The sequence below is a fragment of the Leucopleurus acutus genome, assembly GCF_964270905.1.
Source record: "Leucopleurus acutus genome assembly, chromosome: 4".
In the NCBI taxonomy this organism is placed as follows: Eukaryota; Metazoa; Chordata; class Mammalia; order Artiodactyla; family Delphinidae; genus Leucopleurus; species Leucopleurus acutus.
In genome coordinates, this window is record NC_139146.1 from 35,866,072 (window position 1) to 35,889,412 (window position 23,341).

At 38.2% G+C, this 23,341-nt stretch overlaps 1 protein-coding gene across 3 annotated transcripts in view; it reads left to right on the top strand.

Moving 5' to 3' along the window:
• SLC9B2 (solute carrier family 9 member B2) overlaps window positions 1-9,844 on the top strand; it is a gene marked incomplete at its 3' end in the record, with an annotated part of 28,319 nt that extends 18,475 nt beyond the window's left edge. For 2 of the 3 annotated variants that reach the window (XM_082838355.1, XM_082838356.1), the window contains 3 exons: window positions 3,216-3,324; window positions 6,568-6,704; window positions 9,623-9,844. In XM_082838355.1, coding sequence (XP_082694481.1) covers window positions 3,216-3,324; window positions 6,568-6,704; window positions 9,623-9,844 — 468 coding nt within the window. The remainder of the gene's footprint in view (window positions 1-3,215; window positions 3,325-6,567; window positions 6,705-9,622) is intronic. The other variant, XM_082838357.1, reaches the window with a different exon arrangement.
• Between the last annotated feature and the right edge of the window lie 13,497 nt (window positions 9,845-23,341).

Here is a 23,341-nt window from a genome sequence, read left to right on the forward strand (position 1 = left end):
TATTTTTTTATTTTTTTTTTGCGGTACGCGGGCCTCTCACTGTTGTGGCCTCTCCCGTTGCAGAACACAGGCTCCAGACGCGCAGGCCCAGCGGCCATGGCTCATGGGCCCAGCCGCTCCGCGGCATGTGGGATCTTCCCGGACCGGGGCACGAACCTGTGTCCCCTGCATTGGCAGGCGGACTCTCAACCACTGTGCCACCAGGGAAGACCTCCATTTTCTTTATAAATAAATTCATTTTGTTTTTGAAGTTATGAAAAGCCACAAGAAGATACATTGTGACTCTTCTCCCTTTCTTAAATTATATAATATGTAAGCCTATATCTGATGTTCAATTAGTCTAAAATGTTACAGTCAAAATACAAATCATGTCTTTAGTCTACAGTTTAGAAGTAAAAATAATTTGATAGAGAAAACTCTTTAGGACTTCTGCTCTCATTGGAGTTCTGAATACATGAAATATTTTTGAGGACCTTCCTTAAACAATTAGTCCTGGCAACAAAAGGCTAAGTAACCTAAAGTTAATATAGTTGAATTTTGTTCTTTACAACTGGGGGTATCAAAGTCTTAGTTTTAGCTATGATATACTCTAAAAATTAAATTCGAAAGTAAAATTTAAAGATATGTGGAAGGGTGGCAACTGGACCTGTTGGGGCAGAACTAGTCATTGTCATTAAATGATAAAAGATCTTGGATGTTTTCTAATATAAACCTCTCATTTTACAGATGAGAAAAATGAGGTGCTAAGGGCAAGTGGCTTGCAGTTAGTGGGTGGCAGAATTTGAACCTCATTCATCATCTGATTCCTTATGATGTAGAAACAACTGTTTTTTCATGATAGAGGAATAGAATTATATAAAAAAATCAACAAATCCCCTCACAGATGCTGTCTTTATAAGCTAAGAGGAAATAGAATCTTCACCCTAATAAACATATCAGAAATAATAACTGAAGAAAATAAAGAAACAATGTAATCCTCCTTTGTCGGAATTCCATACATATATGGAAGTGCATATCCTTAAGAACATGTAATTGTAAGGGTAAAAATGTGGTCCAAAAATATAGATTAAAAAAAAAAAGTATTTATTTATTGGCTGCGTTGGGTCTTTGTCGCTGTGTGCGGGCTATTCTCTAGTTGAAGCAAGATGGGGCTACTCCTCGTTGCAGTGTGCAGGCTCCTCACTGTGGTGGCTTCTCTTTGTCGTGGAGCATGGGCTCTAGCCACGCGGGCTTCAGTAGTTGTGGCACACGGGCTCAGTAGTTGCGGCTCACGGGCTCAGTAGTGGCACACGGGCTTAGTTGCTCTGCGGCATGTGGGATCTTCACGGACCAGAGTTCGAACCCATGTCCCCTGCATTGGCAGGCGGGTTCTTAACCCTGTGCCACCAGGGAAGTCCCCCAAAATAAAGATTCTTAATGTTGACTGAAAAAATCTGTTAAATGTAAATTCATAGGTACTGTACTGGGTACTGCTAAATTGCCCTCCAAAAAAGCGTTGTCAGTTTGCTCTCCTACCAATTATTCAATCTTACAAATTGAATCTTACAAAGATTCAATTATACAATCTTACAAATACTTTACATTGTTAAAACTTTTTTAGTGTTTTTTTTTTCAATGTGATTACCCCCTCCCCCCAAAAGATGGTATATCATTTTAATTTGTGTTTCTCTAATTACTGAGTTTCAGTGTCTCAGGGTTTTTGGCCATTTGTGTTTCTTCTTGTACAATTACTTGTGCATATGCATTGCCCATTTTTCTACTAGGGTCTCTATCTTTTTCTTATTGATTAGACATTGTTCCTTATTCTGTTACACATAGTACAGTTATTTTCTCCTGGTTTGTCACTGTCTTTTTTATGGTTTATTTTGCCACAGACATTTTAGTTTTGCATGGTCAATTGTGTCAGTCTTTTCCTAGGATGTTTGCATTATGTGTTATAAAGTTATGCTTATATCAAATAGGGTCTCCTAAGGAAAGAGAAATCACATAGTAACTGGAATAGGGAAGTTTATTATTAACCATCCTGGGGATCAGTTAACAAGGGATTGGCTTGTAAGATGTAAAGAGACCCCTAAATAATATAGGAATAGCAGCTATAAACTCCTAGGGCTGAGATACAGCACACCCTTCCACCTCTCCTCCTCACCTCACTACTCCCTCCTCCAGGGCTGAGAATCCAGACCTTGTTAGAGCCTTGGTTCACTGGGTGACACAGAGATCACCATGGTGCCCTACCTACAAAATTTACTAGAAATCTACTCTCCAAACTTATAGGAAATCCACCCTCTAAGTGCATGGGGAGGTATATGGCCCAAGGGAGGTGGCTACGAAACCACCCCAGGTGTAGGCTGGGGAAAGCTGCTAGCACCATGCACTGCAAGACCCTGGCACTGGAGAAGCCACCTGGACTGCAGGAGCCTTGTGCTGGAAGACCTTGCTGGGAAGAGCCACAGAAACCAGGAAGAGTTCCTTCTCTTGCAATAGATTTCAGCACCTTCTACTGACAATACTTAATATGGTACCAGCTGGCAAAGGTGAAATGTTTAAAGGGCCCAGCTCCATTTTCTGCAGAGAAACAAGGAAAGGCAGATTTGGAGCCAAAGGGCAATAAATTAATAACTGGCACAGCACTTTGTTATACCTGGATTTTATCTTTGTGCGTGATTTGAGATATCCACAAACAGTATTTTTTTATAAAGAAAAAATTGGAAACAACTTAAAGGCCTATTGATAAAGAAATGATTTAATCAACTATGGTACTCCCATACCACAGATTACTATGCAGCAGTTACGAGGTGAATATCTAGATATATGCACTGATATAAGGTCTTTAAATCATATTGTTGAATGAAAATTAACAAAATTTTAAACTATGCAATAATGTAATAATAATATAATTAATATAATATTATTCATTATAATACATACACACAGATTGTGTATTCAGCAGCAGAAGTCCTAAGATTACTTTGTAAAACTCTTTATAATTAACATTTACTTGTAAACCAACACTAAAGTGCATATATCTTAATTGTGTTAGAAATATCTTTGCGCAATTTTTTGCTCTCTTCTAGCTAACTTCTTATTTATAGATGCTACAGAGGTAAAGGCTATCTCAGGCCAAATTGACTCAAATTTCAAATTAATAAAATTCTTAGAACTTCTAAATTCATATAATGAAAGTCTGTTTGTGTGTGTGTGTGTGTTCCTTTTAGGCAGATGTTGAAAAGGTTATAGCAGTTGCCTGGTTCATCTTTCAGCCCCTTCTCTTTGGACTGATTGGAGCAGAGGTAGCCATTACAGCTCTCAGACCAGAAACTGTAGGTAAGAATTTTGCTAAAATCAACTCTTCTTATATTCAGTTGAAATATCTTTAGTAGGTGTGTGTTCAGTGGTTCCCATTGTCACAATTATATAGAAAGGTAACGAGCTAAGTCTTTTAGAGCAGTTCGTTAGAAAATAATGTTTGTCAATCTAAGACAGTAAATTTTATACCTTTAAATATTGTTCCTTGTAAAGAAAAGTGACACTGCTGACTGCCATCAATAAAATGCAGGCCTTAAAGTGTTTTTCCAAGGATAAAAATGTTCATCTAGCCTTACCCTGATCAAGGGCCAGAATTTTAAAGATAAATAGTGAGTTCTATAATATGTACCCATAGAATAAAAATGTTTGTTAATTCATTCTTTTATTCATTCACACATTTGAAAGCCATTATGTTAAAACTCTCTTAATTCATAGCACTTCACTTAAAAATTAATTTATACACATATACTCATTATTTCCTCCTTTCCTTGCATCACAATATTCTTCCGTCCATACTAGGGATCCCATCCCCTGCCACCTCTTTCTGGATCTTACACATAGATTCTTCCCTTTTTCTTATTCATCCTCAAATATCCTTGTCACAGTGTTCTTCTCTTCAGAAGTTAAACAGACTTTAATCTCTAACTTAAAATAATATCCTTCCATTCTGCTACATGCTATAACATGGATGAACCTGGAAGACATTACACTAAGTAAAATAAGCCAATCATAGAAAGACAACTACTATGTGGAATCTAAAATATGGCACAAATGAACCTATCTACAAAACAAAAATAGACTCATATACATAGAGAACAGACTTGTAGTTGCCAAGGGGGAGGTAGGGACTGGGACTTTGGGGTTGGCAGTTGGAAACTATTGCAAATAGAATAGGTAAACAGAAAGGTCCTACTGTATAGCACAGGGAACTATATTCATTATCCTGTGATAAACCATAATGGAAAAGAATATAAAAAAAGAATGTCTGTATGTGTATAACTGAGTCACTTTGCTGTATAGCCAAGATTGGCACAGCATTGTAAATCAGCTCTACTTCAATTAAAAAAAAAAAAGAAATCAACAAAGTAGAAAACAATAGAGAAAATTAACAAGGTCCAAAAAAAAAAAAAAGACACTACTGTGTGATTCTACTTATATGAGTCAAATTCATAGAAATAGAGAATAGAATGATGGTTGCCAGTGGTTTTGGGAAAGGGGAGATGGGGATTTGTTGTCTAATAGGTACAGAGTTTCAGTTTTACAAGATGAAAACGTTCTAGATATTTTTTGCACAAAAATATAAATGTTTAACTTAATTCTTACTGAACTGCACATTTTAAAATGATCGGGATGGTAATTTTTATGTGTATTTTATCACAATCAAAGTTAAATAAATATACACACATATATTTATGAAAGATATATATATATATATATCCTTCCTCCATTTCACTTCCCCCCTCACCTACCACTCTATCTCTCTATTGCTCTTTTCAAACTTTTCCAGAAGGGTGTCTATATTCCCCTTTTCCATTTCAGTTCTCATTCCCTTCCTCAGTACATTTCAGTTTAGCTTCTGCCCCATCACACAACCAACCCTGCTCTTACCAAGGTTATATTATTAAATCCACTGAATACTTACCAGTCTTTATTGCACTTAATACTACTGACCTCTTTAAAACACTTTTACATTGAAGTCTGAAATTTCATATTTTCCGGTGCCTTTTGAGTCTTTACCGTATGTATGGCTTAAGCGCTGCTCCTCCTCAAAGTTCTTTCCAAAACCTTCTATGCTTCTCGCTCTTTTATCACTTCCTTGAGCTCATCTACACTCAGTGACTTTGATTATAAACTATGTAATTCCAAAATCTTTATCTCTAAATCTATAAATCCAGTGGCTGATTGGACATCACCACTTATAAATCCCACAAAACTTAAAACTCAGTGTGTCTAAAACTTCCTCTTTATCTTCTCCCCAAACCTTCAATGTTCCCTCCTGGGAATGGGATCATCTCTTTTGTATCTTGTACTTCAGCAACAAATATTTTTGAAAATCTACCAACCTGGGAGAAATATCCTCCAACAAAAAGCCACAAAACTTTTCGGTAAAAAAAAATATTGCAGATTTACAGTAGAGCCTCCTGCAGTGTCTATCCCTTTTACCCAGCCTTTTGAACTTGACAAAGTTGTTTATCCTTTTTGAACTTCACTTTTTTCAACTGTAAAATGACAGGAATTACCCCACAGGTTGTAAGGATTAAGTAAAGTAATGCACTTAAAGCTTAGTACAGAACCTGGCACAGAGTAAATACTCAACAAATGTTACTTTAAAAAAAATCATCCTGTAACTTAGCAGTCACTTTAGCTGTGCCTTTCTCAGATTCCAGTAGCCTGCAGCGGCCAAGTCACAATCCTTTATTTTGCACTTCAGGATGAACTTAACTTTACCAGCAAAGGATTCTAAATGCTGACTGAATGCAGTAGCTGTATATGAAAACCAGGGCTAATGGGCTGTCAGTGTACACACCAGTATGATGAAACAGCTGTAGACTGCCACTGTCTGTTCTGATTGGTCACTGCCCAGCGAGCTCTGTTCTGATTGGCTGATTGCCCCCATATTGGCTCATAAATATTTTGAATATCGCCTCTGGTCTTATACTCTCTGTAAAGAATTCTCAACCACTTTGATGAAAATAATAATTTTTTCCTCTTCTGTGCCCTCTTACCAGTATGCTTATACTGTACTTACCTTATAGTATATTAATTTGTTTTTTATGTTTCTGTCTTCCTCTGTCTTTGAAGTTCATAGAAGTAGAGTCTGTACATTATACACTTTTGGATACTAGTACCTAGTCCAGATCCTGCCATGCATAGTTATTGAATAAATTCTTGTTAAATAAATGCATGGAAGAAAGTGTGTTTCTTGCTATAAAGCTTAAAAGAACATTCAAATCTCCTTTTAGAAATTAAAATATGTTTAATTTCTGTTTTCAGTTTAAGAGAATATTCTGGTTTCTCTCAGAGCAAATAAATCTTTTGCATTTTACTAAAAAAAAATCAAGGGGAAATACCTTCTTTTAAACAAGTGATCTGATTGATCCTTAATATTGATGTTTTGATAAATTATGCCTAGCCATTTTTGTCTTTTTAATTTTGTGAATGTTTTTAGACTTCTGTTGAAAGAGTTCTGAATCAGTAACCATGTGATTCAATTTTTCCCCCAGTATTTCATTATGTCTAAAAACTGAGTATTTCTTACAGGCCTTTGTATTGCCACCCTGGGCATTGCAGTATTGATACGAATTTTGGCTACATATCTGATGGTGTGTTTTGCTGGTTTTAACTTTAAGGAAAAGATATTTATTTCTTTTGCATGGCTTCCAAAGGCCACAGTCCAGGTAATGATGGATTTTAATTCCTATTTCTATATGATACCTTGACATTTTTAATAAGAGGGCTTGTTCAAATTTGGTGAAAATAAATAATTGAAGTTTGATTTATGATAAGATTTTATACTAATTTACTCTTTAAAAGTTTTATTTTTGGTATATTGATTCATTAAATATGACAGCTCATTAAATTTCCTTAGATCACCAGGGTGCAACTCAAACTCCAATAAATCCCTACACTACTAGAAAGCAGTAGTAAGTAGCAGGAGGGAAGAGTTGGAATTTTTGTCAGTCAGAGCTCTCTAAAATAACCCAAAGAGATAGTTATTAACTCTATTCATTTCAATATCTTCTAAGAAGAGAGTGAAACAGAAATAGCATAGCCCATCTTAGTATTTGGAAATACTTCAATGTCTATATGATTGATCATCAGTTATGCTTGACCACAGTCTTTAATAGAGAAAGATTTATTGAGAAATAACTCAGAAGATGCTTTATCTCCTAGATTATTAGTTGATATTAAATTTTCACACCACCTGAACCTCCTGACAAACGTCTCAATCACATGACCCAAAATTTGTGCACTCTAATAAACAAAGCAGTAACCAATAGGCACTCGAAAGTGTTGACCAGGTATTTGGTAGCATACCTATAATTGCTCATTAAATTAGAACTGTATAGATCATCATTTGTTGCAAATGTAATATATCCCTGATTGTATTGTGTATTCTCCAACTAATTACAACAAATAAGATTGAACTGTTTCATCCTTGATTATTTTGCAATTATTTAAAGGTGTAAATTTCTGTTTCATGAAATGAGAATTAGGTGTTCTTAATTTAGGAAGCTTTGAGGTGTGCAGTGTGCTGCTCTGTAACTATATGCCGGATTTTGTGTGGCTATAGGATTGGGGCATTATTCCAGAGAAGTTTTTCTTTCCATCAGACTTTCAAACGTGTCTGAGACATAGTGGCTAAGAATGGTGTGAGGTTAATAGAGCACAGTAAGTTGAACAGTTTCTCCCTCACAGTATCTCCAGCCTCCACACTACTGTCAGTAACTTTCGTAGGTAAATATCAAAATAATCGCTCTAGTAGCTTTAGTATGAAAGATTTGTTTCTAACATCAAAATTTGAAAGACGGCACTTTCCTGCTATGAAAACAAATTTTAAAATAAGGAGAAATTATCTAGGATGTCTTGAATAATGCATGTTCTCAAAGCAAGTATTGTATACAATTTCTTTTTTCTTCTTTTGCCACTGCACAAGAAACAAGACTTTCTTATATATTTTTTCCATATTAGTGTTCTTTAAACTTTTTTGCCTATGACCTACTGTAAGAAATATATGTATATTTTTAAAATATTTATTTATTTATTTTTTGGCTGTATCAGGTCTTAGTTGTGGCACATGAGATCTTTCATTGCGGCACACGGGCTCCTGTTGCCGTGCGCAGGCTTCTCTCTAGTTGTGGTGCACGGGCTTAGTTGCCCCGCAGCATGTGGGATCTTAGTTCCCCGACCAGAGATCAAACTGGCGTCCCCTGAGTTGCAAGACGGATTCTTAACCACTAGGCCACCAGGGAAGTCCCAGAAATAGATTTTAAATGACAACTTAGCAAACATACAAACCCCCAAACGTACACACACATACACATATACACAATGACAGAGAGCTGAAAGAGAAATATACATCATAATGTGTGCAGTTCTTGCTGAGAATTCATGAAATGTTGAATTAGTTATGGCACAAGGTGATCTGAAATAGCAAAGAGCCCTCAAACCCAAGGGCTAAATGAGATAGATTTTTATTTCTCTCTAACCAGCAGTGCAGCATGGGAATTCCAGAGCTGGCAGGGTAACTGCTGTCCTCAGCGTATGCCTTTCATCCATGAGTCCAACTTTCACTGTTTGTCATCCAATGGGAAGGGGGAAAGAATAAGGTACAAGTGTCCATTTCTTTTCAGGGAACAGTTACAAGAAGCATTTATCATTTCTGCTCACCTCTTAATGGCCAGAACTTAGATACATAGCTTCAACTAGTTGCAAAGAAGACTCGGAAAAAAAGTCTGTATTTGGACAGCAATGTGACCAGCTAAACTCAGGAGTTCTATTATAGAAGGGAAAAGAGGCATTCAGATATTTATGGGCAATGAGTCGTCTCTGCCATTGTGTCTCATCCACACTGATATTTTCTCTTCTGTTTCATTGCTATGTTCTGTGCCAATAAGAGGATAACCAGATTGATGAATGTATTTTCCCCATATGCACTGATAATATTGCATTTTGTCTCTAAGAGTTTTCATAATACTTCCCAGTAGATAAATTTTAAACAAAACATTTCACCAACTCCTAAGGCAAAGAGTTAATCAAATTCCTAATAAGGTTAACTACAAGTTTCAAAGGTACCTACCACTTTCAAGTTTCTTGATGTTTAACAATTAGCTTAGGCTCTACAGCAATATTCTTATGTTTTTTCATGGAAAATTTCACCATCTTCCAGTAAGTATCACTGCATTTTTTCATCTTGTCCCTTCTTAATTCCAAATTCCTAAAGATAAAAGAATGAGATGACCATTCAGTAACTTTCAACTTTACTCAGGAGGAATTTAGTATATAGAATCTTGTTATAGTTAATTAATATCCTAAGTCTGTATTTGCCTTGTGTTCTGAAATATATTTGCCTGATATTTTTGTAAGTTTACCTTATGCAAATAGGTATATATGAATCATCATTCTTTCCCTATGCAAGGGCAGGGAGAGCTTTTAGATCATTAAAATCAACTGTAGTACACTTTGAAAGAAGACTAATAGAACTTTGTCAGTTGAGCAGAAGAACAAGAAATTTGTTTTTGCAAATGATAAAATAACCTTTTTTTCTATGTGCTTGTCTTATCATGCTTCCAACTTTACCTTTAAACTTTTATAGGCTGCAATAGGATCTGTGGCTTTGGACACAGCAAGATCACATGGAGAGAAACAGTTAGAAGGATATGGAATGGATGTGTTGACAGTGGCATTTTTGGCCATCCTCATCACAGCCCCAATTGGAAGTCTACTTATTGGTTTGCTAGGCCCCAGACTTCTCCAGAAAGCTGAACATCAAAATAAAGATGAAGAAGATGAAGGAGAGACTTCTATACAGGTTTAGAGGTGAAAAGAGAGAATGCCAAATATAGTCATCAGAAAGCTGCTCTCGGAGGCTATTTTTATCAACTAGCAGAGGCTACCTTTATCCATATGGATATTGACATATGTAATGGTTAAGCTTAAAATGTACTAGAACCAAGTGTGGCTATTTCTCTAAACAGCATTTTTAGCCATTACCCTTTCCGTCTGGGGGGGATGGGGGTAATGTTCTACATCTCCAACCTGATCTCTACCTTTTTTTTTTTTCACACACTATTCATCATTATATCTTAATTTTTATAGGGACATATACACTTGAATGTACTACCACAATTTAATTTCAGTGTCCTGTTCTGCTAACCAACAGCTTGCTCTGACTTACTATTACCATCACAGTTTCACGGTTCATGGTCACCTGGCCTCTCATGCCTTGAATTGCTTTGGGCTCCTCTTTTCTTTTTTTAAAATACCATAACACAATCCCTCATCAATTTCTATCAATCTCTACACCAGCCTCATGAATATCATATTAATCAGGGTAAGGTAAGCTGCTATAATGAAGAAACGAAAAATGAAATACTTAAATAGAGAAACTTATTTCCCTCTTATGAAACCAGCTGACAGTGTTACTCTGCTCATGCAGTCTACTCAGAGACCCATGTCCTTCTGTCTCGAGGCTGTGCTATGCCCTAGCTTAGGACAAAGGTTAAAGATGTCTGTCCCCTTTCTAATCCTCAGGAAGAAGGAAAAAAGAAAGTCCAAGACAAGCAATTTATTTTTAAGGACATGCTGTGGAGTTGGACACATCTCTCCTCTTACATAATGTTAGTGAAGCCCACACCCCGCTGTGAGGAGGCTGAGAAGGTGTCTCTCACTAAGCATTCACATCCTGGGAGATGGGAAGATCAGATTGGAGAGCCAGAAGTACCATTGTGTTGGGCGTTGCCATCACCTAACAGCATCTTCTTGCAGGTTAACAAGAACCATCTAAAGTTAGTAACTTTAACCAAAAGAGTGACTTCTGTGGCAGGAATTTCAGGGATTGCAACATGCTAGTAGAGAAGATAAGAAGAAAGGCTTATCTGCAAAAGTCACATTTTATCCCACTTGATCAACAGAACGTCTCTGCTTTTGTGTGTCACCCATTAAGTTCCTCTACTCTAGGTCAACTCCTGCCTAGTTGTTAGAATAATCATGTTTAAATAAACATGTCATTAGACTACCTAAGGGTCTGATTTATTAGCAGACAAACATATGAACAAACTGTAAAAAGGGATATAAGTGCTCTGACAGAAGTGCGAATAGGGTACATACACCCTTCATTTAGTTGTTAGACTAACATCTCATATTGACCTAATCTTATCATTAGACTACTGTTGCAGCCCCTTCCACCATGACATTCACCTCTGTTCAAAACTAGTTAATTTTTATTAAGCTAACATATTACGAAGCCATAGAATCTTCATTTTTATGTCAGCCTGACTCTGGTTACTTTCTGGGACTGTATTCCCTTAGTGTTTATGTTCTCAATTTGGACTGGATTAATGTATACCAAAGTTCAGATGGATGAACTTCCTTGGCCAGGTGCACCTTGGTGGTAGCACCATAAACTTAATGCTCACCTGGTCCTCTACTTTCACAAGCTCTGAAACTAGATTCATCCAACAAATACTTACTGAAAGCCTTTGGTGACCCAGGCACATCATGAAGACTAATATTGTTTCCATCTTTAAGGATCTGACAGTCTGATAGAGGAGAGCAACCACTAAACAAGAGATTGCAAAACAGTATGATACGTGCCATGATGCAGGAAGTAGAGGAGCGCCAGGGAGCTCGTAGCAGGAGCACCTTATCAATCCAGGGGGAGGTGCAGTTTAGACACAGCCTCCAGAGAAAGTAGGACTAGGGTTAGGACATGGGGGATGATTAGGACTTAGCAAAAGGCATGTGAGGCCCAAGGGTGCTGCAGTCAGTGCTGGTTCCCATGTTCACCAGTAGCTCTTCTCCATGTAACAGGCTTTGAATAATTTTTAACTAATACACAATAGTTAGTATAAGTAAGTGAGAATGTTGTTATAAATATTCAAGGCCCCAAAGAAGAATTAGAAATGGAAATTTACAGAATGTAGAAATAGTTGAAGAGCACAGTAAGCCACTGTCATAGCCTATGCCATTTTCAGAGCATGCAACTACTTCCTACCTCTACTCTACACCCAAATCTCTCTGGCTGTCTGTCCAGTATTGGTCTCTGCAGGGCTCACCATGAAGTCTCAGGTTTGTCACCACATTGTAAGTCACAGCTCTTGACTTGGCTGGTGAACTCAGAGTTAATTTGATATAGTGTTGACTCAAGCCAACCAAACTTACTCCACCCACCCAACCACAGCTAGGAACCATTACCCTAACCTCTGGGTGCCTGAAAGAACAGTGTATGTACACTATACATACCTCTGTCATAGTACTTATAGTCCTTTTTTCAGTTTGTTTATATGTTTGTCTCCTATTAAATTAACCCCTGAGGGGTGGGAACCTTATCTTGGTCATCTTTGAATCCTCAGCAGTTTGCACAGGGCATGGAGCATGGTGGGCATTTAGTAAATTTTTATTAACTGAGTCGGTGAGGAGATTCTCTTTCAGTATCAGAAAACTACCTGCCACATAACAGTTTAGATGTTAGTCTGCTTAGTCTATCTTAGTCTGCTTGGGCTACTGCAACAAAATACCATAGACTGAGTGGCTTAAACAACAGATACTTATTTTCTCACAGTTCTGGAGGCTGGAAGTCAAACGTGAAAGTTGCCAGCCTGATCAGGCTCTAATGAGGGCTCTCTTCGTAGCGTGCTAATAACCTCCTTCTCGCTGGGTCCTCACAGGGTGGAGTGAAAAAATGGGGATGGAAGAGAGTGTGCAAGCTCTCTGGTGTCTCTTCTTATAAAGGCACTAATCCCACCATGAGGGCTCTACCCTCATGATCTTATCCAATCTAATTACCTCTTAAAGTCCCCATCTCCAAATGCCATCACATTGGGGGATTATGGCTTCAACTTATGAATTTGGTGGGGGGATACAATTCAGTGCACAGCAAGGGTGTCATACTTCCAAGGACAGTGCTAAACAAACACTATAAATTCATGTTCTTCAAGATGCCTATTTTTCCTAGCATTGGTACCATCAATCTCCCCTTTGAGAAGTGTTTGTTTATTGTCTGTTTGTTTGTCTTTAGGCAGACTGATTAGGCTTCAGCTCTTCAAGTTATTTTCACAGTCCAGTGTTTTTCTCTCTGGTATTAACTCCATAACATTGATTGGACTTTAATGTTCTCAAAATGTCCTCAGTCTTATGTTTGCAAGTGATCTCATCCATTACATTCTTTAAAAATGGTACTGATTATTTTTGTCTGATTACAAAATAATACATTTTCATTGCAGAAAATTTAGAACACAGAAAAGAACAATAAAGAAAACTGAAACTAATGTAAACACCCATTTTATTTTGATTCTTTTAAATTTTACTCTTGCAGTTCTGGGGGTTGTCTTATTTTCAGAAGATATATCATCCACCAAATTCATTGGGTGAAAGCCAACATAAATACATTTGACCTCTGGGAAGGCATATAGATTGAAGAATTTTTGTTGTATATGATGAATCCTAAGCCTTCCAAAAAATAATTTATTCACCTGGTAATATTCAGATATTCATTTTGCAATGAATAAAACAGATAAATCCCTGCCTTTATGGAGTTATGTTCTAAAATCCATTCATTCACTCACTCAGAATACACTTGTAACTTGGCTACCATGTGCCAGTTTTGCTAGGTGCTGGGGAATACGGTGATGAAGAAGATATTCAAGGGTTCTGTTTAATGGAACTTGAATTCTAGTGGGAGATTGACTCTGAGGGGAATACAAATGTGAATAAGATACTTGCCTTCAAGAACCTTACAAGGCAGCAAGATGTGTACAAATAGCTGTAATCCAAATGAATGATTCAAAACTGTTCTCAGTGAGGAAAACTTCTTAAAGGAGGTGATACTTGAACCGGACTTTGAAGAAAGGATATGATTTGGATTGATGAGTTGATATTAGGGAGTAAAGCAAAGAAAGGAACAGCTAGGTACAGGGCTGGCATATTAGCCAAGTGTGAAAACAGTAAAGCCTGGGGTAAACGGCCGACACTTAAGGTTGATAACAGGAATTAGTGAGGGTAAGACTGGAAAAGAAAATTGACACTTAAATCATACCAAATAGATCATTGGCCAAATTTCTATTTTTATTGAAGTGCTTTCAGAAGTACAGAAGATATTTTTGAAACTTTATACAGAAACTTTATACTTTATACAGAAGATATTTTTGAAACTACTTTCATATCCAATTTAGTAAAAACTGCTGTAATGAATAAGGTTCTCTTTGTTCCTCAAAAGTTTTTTTTTTTTGCTTTTAATGGCATTGTTGCAAATATAACCAATTTAATTGCTATGAACTTACTATTGACTTTTTTTACCAAAAAAGCTTCAGATGTTTCTTTAGCTGCTTTTTAAGTGATTATTATTAAGTTTGTATTATATTGTCTTTAAATAAATGAAGGACATTATTTTTGAAATGTTTCAGGACATTATATTTCTATATGAATAATTTAGTTCTCTGTAACAGATGGGAATTGCTTCGTGCCATTTTGGGAGCAAGTGATATCACATGCTTTAGTTGACTAACTCAAATTAAATATGGCCTGAGCCCTCTGACCTGGTGAGAATTCTGAAACTCTGTTTGTTGATGTGCCCTCCATCTTCCTTAAATTGACCCTAAAGCATTTGACCTCCAGCAGTCCATTGCATCTGGGGCACAGAGCAGTGTCCTGGAGGCCAGCAGATTCCTCTCAAAGGTCCTTCTTCCCAGCTCTACCATTTGTTCTTCATCCCAGTATCCTTGGGGATCTCCTTGCTTTTTCCTTCCATACCATGAGAACAAAGCATTTCCTTAGCCATATAATCACAAAAGACCTTGTCTACTCTCCTAAAACAAGGAAGAAAATGACTTTAAATCCTTGCTGAGCTGTCTACACCATGCTGAAAGTGGGAAGGGGTTACAATAAAAAGAATTTTTACTCAGTCGCCCCAAAAAGAGTTGTAATTTGAATGAGATCTTAAATGATAAATAAGAAAAGGAGAGAGGGAACACGCCGCATAGACGGAATGACTTTAGAAAAAACATGGGGTCAAAAAGGAATACAGCGTGTGCAGGAGAAAAAGTTGTTTGGAGTATCAGGAGAAAAAAAACAGGAAAGGTCAGTTTGTCTTTCTAAGAAGTTTAGACTTTCTCCAATAACAGTTGTTTTCGTCTATATAATAGGAAGCTTGGGGATTCCATAGAGGAAACTTGAAGTCCACCTTTGGCACTGAGAACCCAAAGCTTCTGGGCCCACCTTAAACCAGAGCAGTTCTGCTTTCATTGTTTCCTATGAAGATTTCCACATAAGATTTCATGGTGCCGGGGACAAAACAAAACAAAGGTTTTACACTGATAACAGAATATCGTCTGTTTACTTTGTATCAAGCCCTGTTGCAGACACTTACCATGCATCAATTCATTTAGTCTCACAACACCACCACATCCTTTACAGATAAGAAAACCCAAAACTCAGGGAGATTATGTATTTGCCTGTGGTCCCAAAGCTACAAAGTGGCAGTGCTGAAATTTGAGCGCAGTCCTGACCCCAGAGACTATGTTATTTTAAGACTGCACTATATTTAAGTTGACGTAAGAGGAAATATGATCTGAGTTTTGACAAGTTACTTCTGGCACGCGCAGCCCCTGGCGCTGCTTTTTGGCTAATGCCCCTCCGAAGTCAACTCCGTCCCTTGACTTTTACAACACAATAGGTCAGTGTTCTCAGACGTGGAAAGGAAAGGGTTGAATAGACTGAAAACACACCGGGCGGTCGCGGAGAACACCAGAACCCTCCGGCTCCGGGACCTGGAGAGACCAGGACGCCACTTTGACGCGTCAGCCCCGCCCCGCGGCCGCCAGCCCCGCCCCGCGGCCGCCAGCCCCGCCCCGCCGCCGCCAGCCCCGCCCCGCCGCCGCCAGCCCCGCCCCGCCGCCGCCAGCCCCCCACCCGTTGCGATTAGCCCAGCCTCGTTGCCATTAGCTCCGCCCCACCGTCGTCAGCCCCGCCCAGAAGCCGCTGTCGCGCAGCCCACTGCGCTCTCCGAAGTTCCGCCACCTGTACCCCAGAGCTGCGCGTGGGCTTTAAGGCGGTTGCTGGGCGCCAGGGCCGCTCCCGGGGCAGCGGCGGATGCTAAAGGAATTGTATGTACGGCCTATTTGTCTTTACTCTCCCCTTTGGCACTAGTCCCCTGTCTCCCGCGGTCTTTCCTCTCTGGTAGCCCCCAGGAACGCCTTTCCGTCCCCTTCAGTTCTAGGGAGCGTAGTTCTAGGGGGCTTCTTTGCCTGGCGCTGGGGAAACAGTCACAGACCTCTTTCTCTCCTCTCCCTGACTCGTGTCTTTACTCCCTCACCCCACATCTCTCTTCTTTATTCTCTCCCTTCCTCCTGCGTTTCTTTCGTTTTACAGGTACTCGCAAGTAAGAGAATGTCTGTCAGTCAGGACTGACTGAAAATTTAATTTTATTAAGCGCAGACTACTGTACAAATGGTGCATATCTGCAAATGAACGTTCGTAAGCTCCTGTGATTGGAGATGTGTTCCAGGATTGGTTGCTGATCCTGGGAAGGCTCACCTCCCTCCTCCCACGCCCCTCACTCCGCCTGTTCTATCACAGTGGACAAGCCCTTTAGATCAGTGCTTTTGAAGGATTAAGGACAGTTGTTGCACAGGTACCACGTGTCAGGCATATCATGTAGGAGTCCTTATAAGAGCTCTGCAGGCCCATAACTGGTCACTGATGCCCCTCTGTGTGTGTCCTGTAGTCTATGAAAGATCAGATGGGGTGATGGAGAGGGAAGATTGGCTTGGGTGGCACCGAGAGAGGTCACATCTCACTCTGTCATTTTTCATAGGTGTAAATAGTATTGTTATTTGTTATTGTTATTCTGTTACTGCAACAGAAGTGTGGGAAAGTGACACTTATTACTATCACATTTAAGAATTCATGCACCAGACATTTTAGACACTATCTGCCTATGAAATGGATATTCATATTTATGACCTTCTGTGAGTACTAGAATTTATACTACTGGTTTTGTCAGTTGACTCTCTGTTGTCATAAACTCCTGGCCAGTACCAGACAAAAGGAAAGAGGCAGGTGTAACAATAGCAATATATAAAGTAATATTTTATAGCACTTCTCATTTTGTATATTATTTTCATACTTATCCTGTTTATATAGCCTATGAGATAGAGTTGGTTAACAAAACTCCATTTTACTGAAGAAGGAACTAAACACTGAGATTGAACAGTATGTGGAACGTAGTACAATATACATTCAGTAAATATGAAAAAAGGGATAAATGGATGAGATTTTCAAGAAGCCATGTCTTATTCACTTTTGTATTCTCCAAACCCAGAGGTAGGGCTAGCAACAGTAAGCCCACAAATGTGGGTTAGAGAGGTCGAGTGACTCGCTCAGGGACAGGAATGCATCACATATTTTTAGGGCATCTACAGTTTTGCCAGACACTGTGAATACGATGGTTAAAAAGATGCAAGATTCCTGTTCTCATGGAGCTTAAATTGTAATGAAGATAGAAAATAAACAGGTAAACAATATGTGAACAAAGAAATTTTGGGTAATGGTGAGTGCAGTGAAGAAGTAAAACAGTGTGAGGTGAGAGGACCTCAGGGAGGGGTTACTTGAGATTGATTGGTTAGGGAAGGCCTCCCTGAAGGGCTGACATTTGTGCTGAGACCTCAGTGATATAAAATAGACAGCCATGGAAATATTTGGGACCAGAGCAATGCAGGTAAAGGAAACTTCAACTACAGAAGCCCAAGGTAGGAAAGAACTTGACTCTTTCAAAGAATATCATAAAGAATGCTGTAGCTGGGATGTAGAGAAAGTGGGACAAGATGAGCTTGGAGAGATAGGAGCCAAAGCATAGATAGGGGCCAAAGGGCTTTGAATCGGCCATGGGGCTCTACCCATGGGACTGATTAGGAATTTATTTAAAGTATGATAAGAAACCAGTAGGGGGTTTTTTGGAAGGGAGTAATATAATCTGATTTATTGTATAAAGGTTTGTTCCGCCTGTTACATGGTGAATGGGTCATAGGGAATGGAAAGCAGCATTAGGAGAAGACCCTTGTGGTAATCCAGGAAGGAATGACCATAGTTTTGGCTAAAGTGGTATAAACATGGATGGATGTGAGATATATTTGGTGGCAGAGACTACAGACTTGGTGATGTTTTAAATATAGGGGTGAGAAAAAGAGAGAAGCTCCTAGTGGATGGTTTTGCCATTTACCAAATGGAAAAGACTGGAGAAGAAAATGTGTGGAGCGGGGACTGTTTTTATTTTGCTCACCTTATGTTTGGTCTGCTTACTAAAAATCTAAAGTAAGTTCTGAGTCTTGAGTTCTGTGTATGGAACCAAAGATATAAAGTTGAGAGACATCAGGATGTAGATAAAACTACCTAGGGATAGTGTGTTCATAGAAAGCATTCCAATGATTAGAGGTAAAGCAGAGGAAAAGAGGCAAGCAGAGGAGACGGAGAAAGAGTAGCCAGTGAAGTAGGAAGAAAGTCCGAAGTGTGTGGTGACTTAAAAAGCCAAGACTACAAAGCGTGGCCAGTGGTCCTGAAATGTGGTGAGAGGTGAGGTAAAATTTAAAAATCTGACTTGAATTTTGACAAGCATAATGAAGAGTAAATGTGGTGTGAAGAAATGGACATAACACTGTAGACATCTCAAGATATTTCACTGTGAAGAAGAACTGAGAAATGGAGGTTATAGAAGAATATATGGGGTCGAAGTAGGATTCTTAAAGATGGGGATACTTAAGTATGTTTTTAGCCTAATGGGAATGACCCAGTATAGAGGGGAAAAATACAGTATAAGAGAGAAAACCTATATCTTAGGAGTGGAATCTTTGAGAAAGTGAGAGGGGATGGGATCCAGGGAATATGTAGAAATGTATGTTGGCTCAGGAACATGAACATAAAATTCATAGTAATGGGAAGAAAGAGAGTATAGGTAGAGATGCAGGTACATGAGTAGATTCAGTGATCAGAAGATGAGAGAGTTTCTGCCTGAAGTTAATTCTCTTTTTCTCAATGAGCGTAAAGAAAGTATGAGGCAGGATCAGTAGAAGAGAGGTGGAATGTTTGGATAAGAGGTTTAAGGGGTGAAGAAAAGACATAAACTAGTCATTTCGAAGATAGAAGGCAGTCATACTTGTTTTAGTCCGTTCAGGCTGCTATAACCAATAAAAAAAACATAGTCTGGGTGTCTTATAAACAGATTTTTTTTCTCACAGTTCTAGAGGCTGGGAAGTCCAATATCAAGGTGGCAGCAGATTCAGTTTCTGGTGAGGGCCCAGTTCTTGGTTTGTAGATGGCCAAAAGAGGCAAGAGAGCTCTCTGGGTCTCATGTAAGGGCACTAATCCCATTCGTGAGTGCTCTGTCCTCATGAACTAATCACCTACCAAAGGCCCACCTTCTAATACCATCACATTGGGGGTTAAGATATCCACATATGGAATTTGAGGAGTTACAAATATTCAGTCTGTAGCAATACTAGAGAAACATAGTAGCATAGCTGGGCAGAATTGAGTGGCCATTTCATATTTGTGGCCTTGTGAGTGAGTAGCTGAGATAGGGTGGAAAAAAGATCAAAGGAGCCAAGGAGATCAAGGAACTGAAAGACCAAAGTGGTGGGTGGGTAGACTACCTGGGTATAAGTGATTAAGTTAGTAGCTAAACTAGTCCTTGAACCCAGATACCCTGACTTTCCAGCTCAATGGGTTACTATTTTACTGAGAAATGATTCAGATCATTACTCTTTTGTGCCACCTACCCTTCCAGTTAACATTTTTTAAAAAATTGTGGTCTGATGGTTTTTGGCCAATACATTTAAATTCTAGACTTTCATAGGCTAGTGTTTCTGACTCTCTTGTCCCTTTAATATTTAGTTGTTAAATATTTTGGCTGTTTGTGTGTGTGTGTGTGTTTTGTTTTTGTTTTAACTCATTTTTTGAGATATAATTCACATACCATACATACCAAATTCACCTATTTAAAGTATACAGTTCAGTGCTTTCGGTGTATTCACAGATATATATAACCATCACTACAGTTTTAGAATATTTTCATCACCTCAAAAAGAAACCCCATACCTTGGAGCTAACACCCTTATGTCCTCCCCACCCCTTACCCTAAGCAACCACTAATCTACTTTCTGTCTCTATAGATTTCCCTATACTGTACTTTCACATAAATGGAAGCATATAGTATGTGATCTTTTGTGATTGACTTTTTTCACTTAGCATTATGTTTTCAAGGTTTATCATAGCACGTATCAGTACTTCATTCTTTTTATGGCTGAATAATATTCCATTGTATGGATATACCACATTTTGCTTATCCATTCATTCGTTGATGAATATTTGGGTTGTTTCCACGTTTTGGCTATTATAAATAATGCTACTATAAATATTTGTGTACAAATTTCTGTGTGGACATATGTTTTCTTGAGAATACACTTAAGAGTAGAATTGCTGGGTCATATGGTAACTATGTTAAATCATTTGAGAAACTGTCAGCCTGTTTTCCAAAGTGGCTGTACCATGTTACATTATCACCAGCAGTATATGAGGGTCCCATTTCTCCAAATCCTTGTCAACACTTGTTATCTGACTTTTTTTTTAAGTGAGGTATAGTTGATATACAATATGACATAAGCTTCAGGTGTACAACATAGTGATTCACAATTTTTAAAGGTTATACTCTATTTATAGCTATTGTAAAATATTGGCTGTATTCCCTGTGCAGTACAATATATTTCTGTAGCTTATTTATTTTATACGTAGTAGTTTGTACTTCTTAATCTCCCACCCCTATACTGGCCCCCCCTTCCCTCTCGCCACTGGTAACCACTAGTTTGTTCTCTCTATCTGTGAGTTTGTTTCTTTTTTGTTATATTCACTAGCTTGTTTTATTTTTTAGATTCCACATATAAGTGAAAATCATATAGTATTTGTCTTTTGTTTTTGTTTTTTTAAACATTTTCATGAGTATGTGTTTATTAAAGTACAAAAGCCTACCTTTTAAATAGTAAAGGGAAGATGAAGGATGAGATTTGGAACTCCTGTTGCCTATAGAGCTGGGATGACAAGTAACAGGGAGACCTGATCTGTAGTCACCCTAATAACAATAATAATAATTGCATTTGGATACCCCTTTATATTTTATGTTATGCTTTTATTTTCTCTTATCTCATTTGATTTTGTAACTACCTTTTTCAGATGAGAAAACTGAGACTTGGAGAGGTTAAGTGTCTTGACTAAGGACACATACCTAGAAAGTGGCAGAATTACTAACCATGGTGTTCTGACAATAAGTCCCATATCTTTCACTATAGTAGTTTGCCTCTTCACTTTTTACACTCCATTATATCCAAAGTGATAACAAACAAAAGCTCTGCTAAGTAGAAAGTAATGGCTGGCTGGAGTCCACTTACAATGTGAGAACGTTTTGTATATGTTTAAAATCCAACAGTTAATGGGATTAGATATTTATCTACCATCTATGGTGTTAGGTAATTCAAAGAACCCAGAAATGATTATGAAATCAGCACTGATTCAATCTACCAGGAAAATAAATGGAAATGCGAGTCACTGAGAAGCATTTCTTGGACCCCATGTACCATACGTGCTTCCACAATACCCTATAGTGACTAAATTCTATATAAAGAATACAGTTACATAGTGCACTCTCAATTAATATTTGTCAAGTAAAAGAATGATGGTAGTTAAACAAGCACTTAACCATACTGGGGTGGATGCTGCAATAAGAATGCATACTGAAGGGAGCTTCTACAAGAATGACTTCTTAAACTATGTAGAATTAGCTGGGAAAAAAGCAGGGCTGTTGGGTGAGGAGGCAACATACAGAATATGTAAAGTCTTGGGGATGTGAGGCATGACAAGTTTGAAGAACTACAGTTTAGTACAGTTGAAGTTTAGAATGCCAAGTGAAGAATGAGGAGATACACAGGGACAAGATTAGCCCTTATAACAGAGGGCTCTGTAAGCTGAGTTTGAGGAGTTTGGATGTTTCTCTTCTATGGGATGCCATTGAACAATATTAAGCAGGAACTTGCTATAATCACTGTACATTTTAGAAGATGCATTATGGAAATTACAGGGGGGAGGACCAAGGCTGGACATGGAGAAAACAGTTGGAAAGACCATTATAGTGTTTAGAGGGAAAGGTGCTTATGGCCTGGACTGGGATAGTGGCAATTTATATGGAGAAAAGTGGGCAAATTTTTTTAATATTTAGGAGCTTGTGTCATCATGATTTAGTAACTCACCAGATGTCAGCAGGAAAGGAAAAGAGGGGAGAAGGAATGACTCCTCAGTTTCTAATTTGAGCAACTAGGTAGATGGTAGCTTCATTCTCTGAGATAGGAAATTCTCTGAAGAAGGAATAGATTTGGTGGGGAAAGGTCTTGGGTTCAGTTGTACATACATTGAGCTTAGCTTAAGATGCTTATAAAGGTGATCAAGTAGAGATATTCAATATTTAGGTAAATATACTAGTTAGAATCTCTAGGTCTTCTCTAGGCCAGGCTCATCAGCTTATTGGTCATTGGTAGTAAAATAAATGTCTTAAAAAATAGAGAGAGAGTGACAAGAAAAAAGGGCAGAAGGCAGAATCCCAAGGAATCCTCAACATTTAAGGGACAGATAAAGGAAAGGAGCCTTGTAAAGAAGGCCAAGGATAGACAGCTAGAGAGGGAGAAGGAAGGTAGAGCAAGTGACAGAATGATGTGAGAATTCAAAAGGGAAGATGACTTCCAGTTTGGGGTATACCTTGCAGGAAGCTTTTCCTGGAATACCCTTAAGCAACAGATATAATTTGCAAAGAAGAGATGCAGTGGGAAGGTATTCCAAGCAAATAAGAGAAAACAAATAATGCATAGGAGAGCAGTTAACAGTTTAATTTGACTGAAATACAGGGTCAAGAGAGCTACAGAGGAAGCTGACAAGATGGTTTGATGCCATGTTGTGGAAAACCTTGGATTCTGGACAAGTTGTTAGTAACTTTATTCTATGGGTGAGAAAAGCCATTGTGTTTGGTACTAAGAAAAAGACAAGAATATAAAACATGCTCCGAATCGTGGAATACCTTACCATTTTATTGTGGAAACAAAATCTAGGCACCCGAAAAGAAAAGAATAAAAGTTCAAGATAATATCTGATTAATGAGAACAAACACTAAATACTATAGTAATGTTAATAGTGGCAGAGTCCATTTGAATTGGAGTAGTAGTGTCCAGATTTGTATTGTCCTAATTAAATAGTAATATCAGCTAGTCATTGTCTTAAAAAAAAAAAAAAT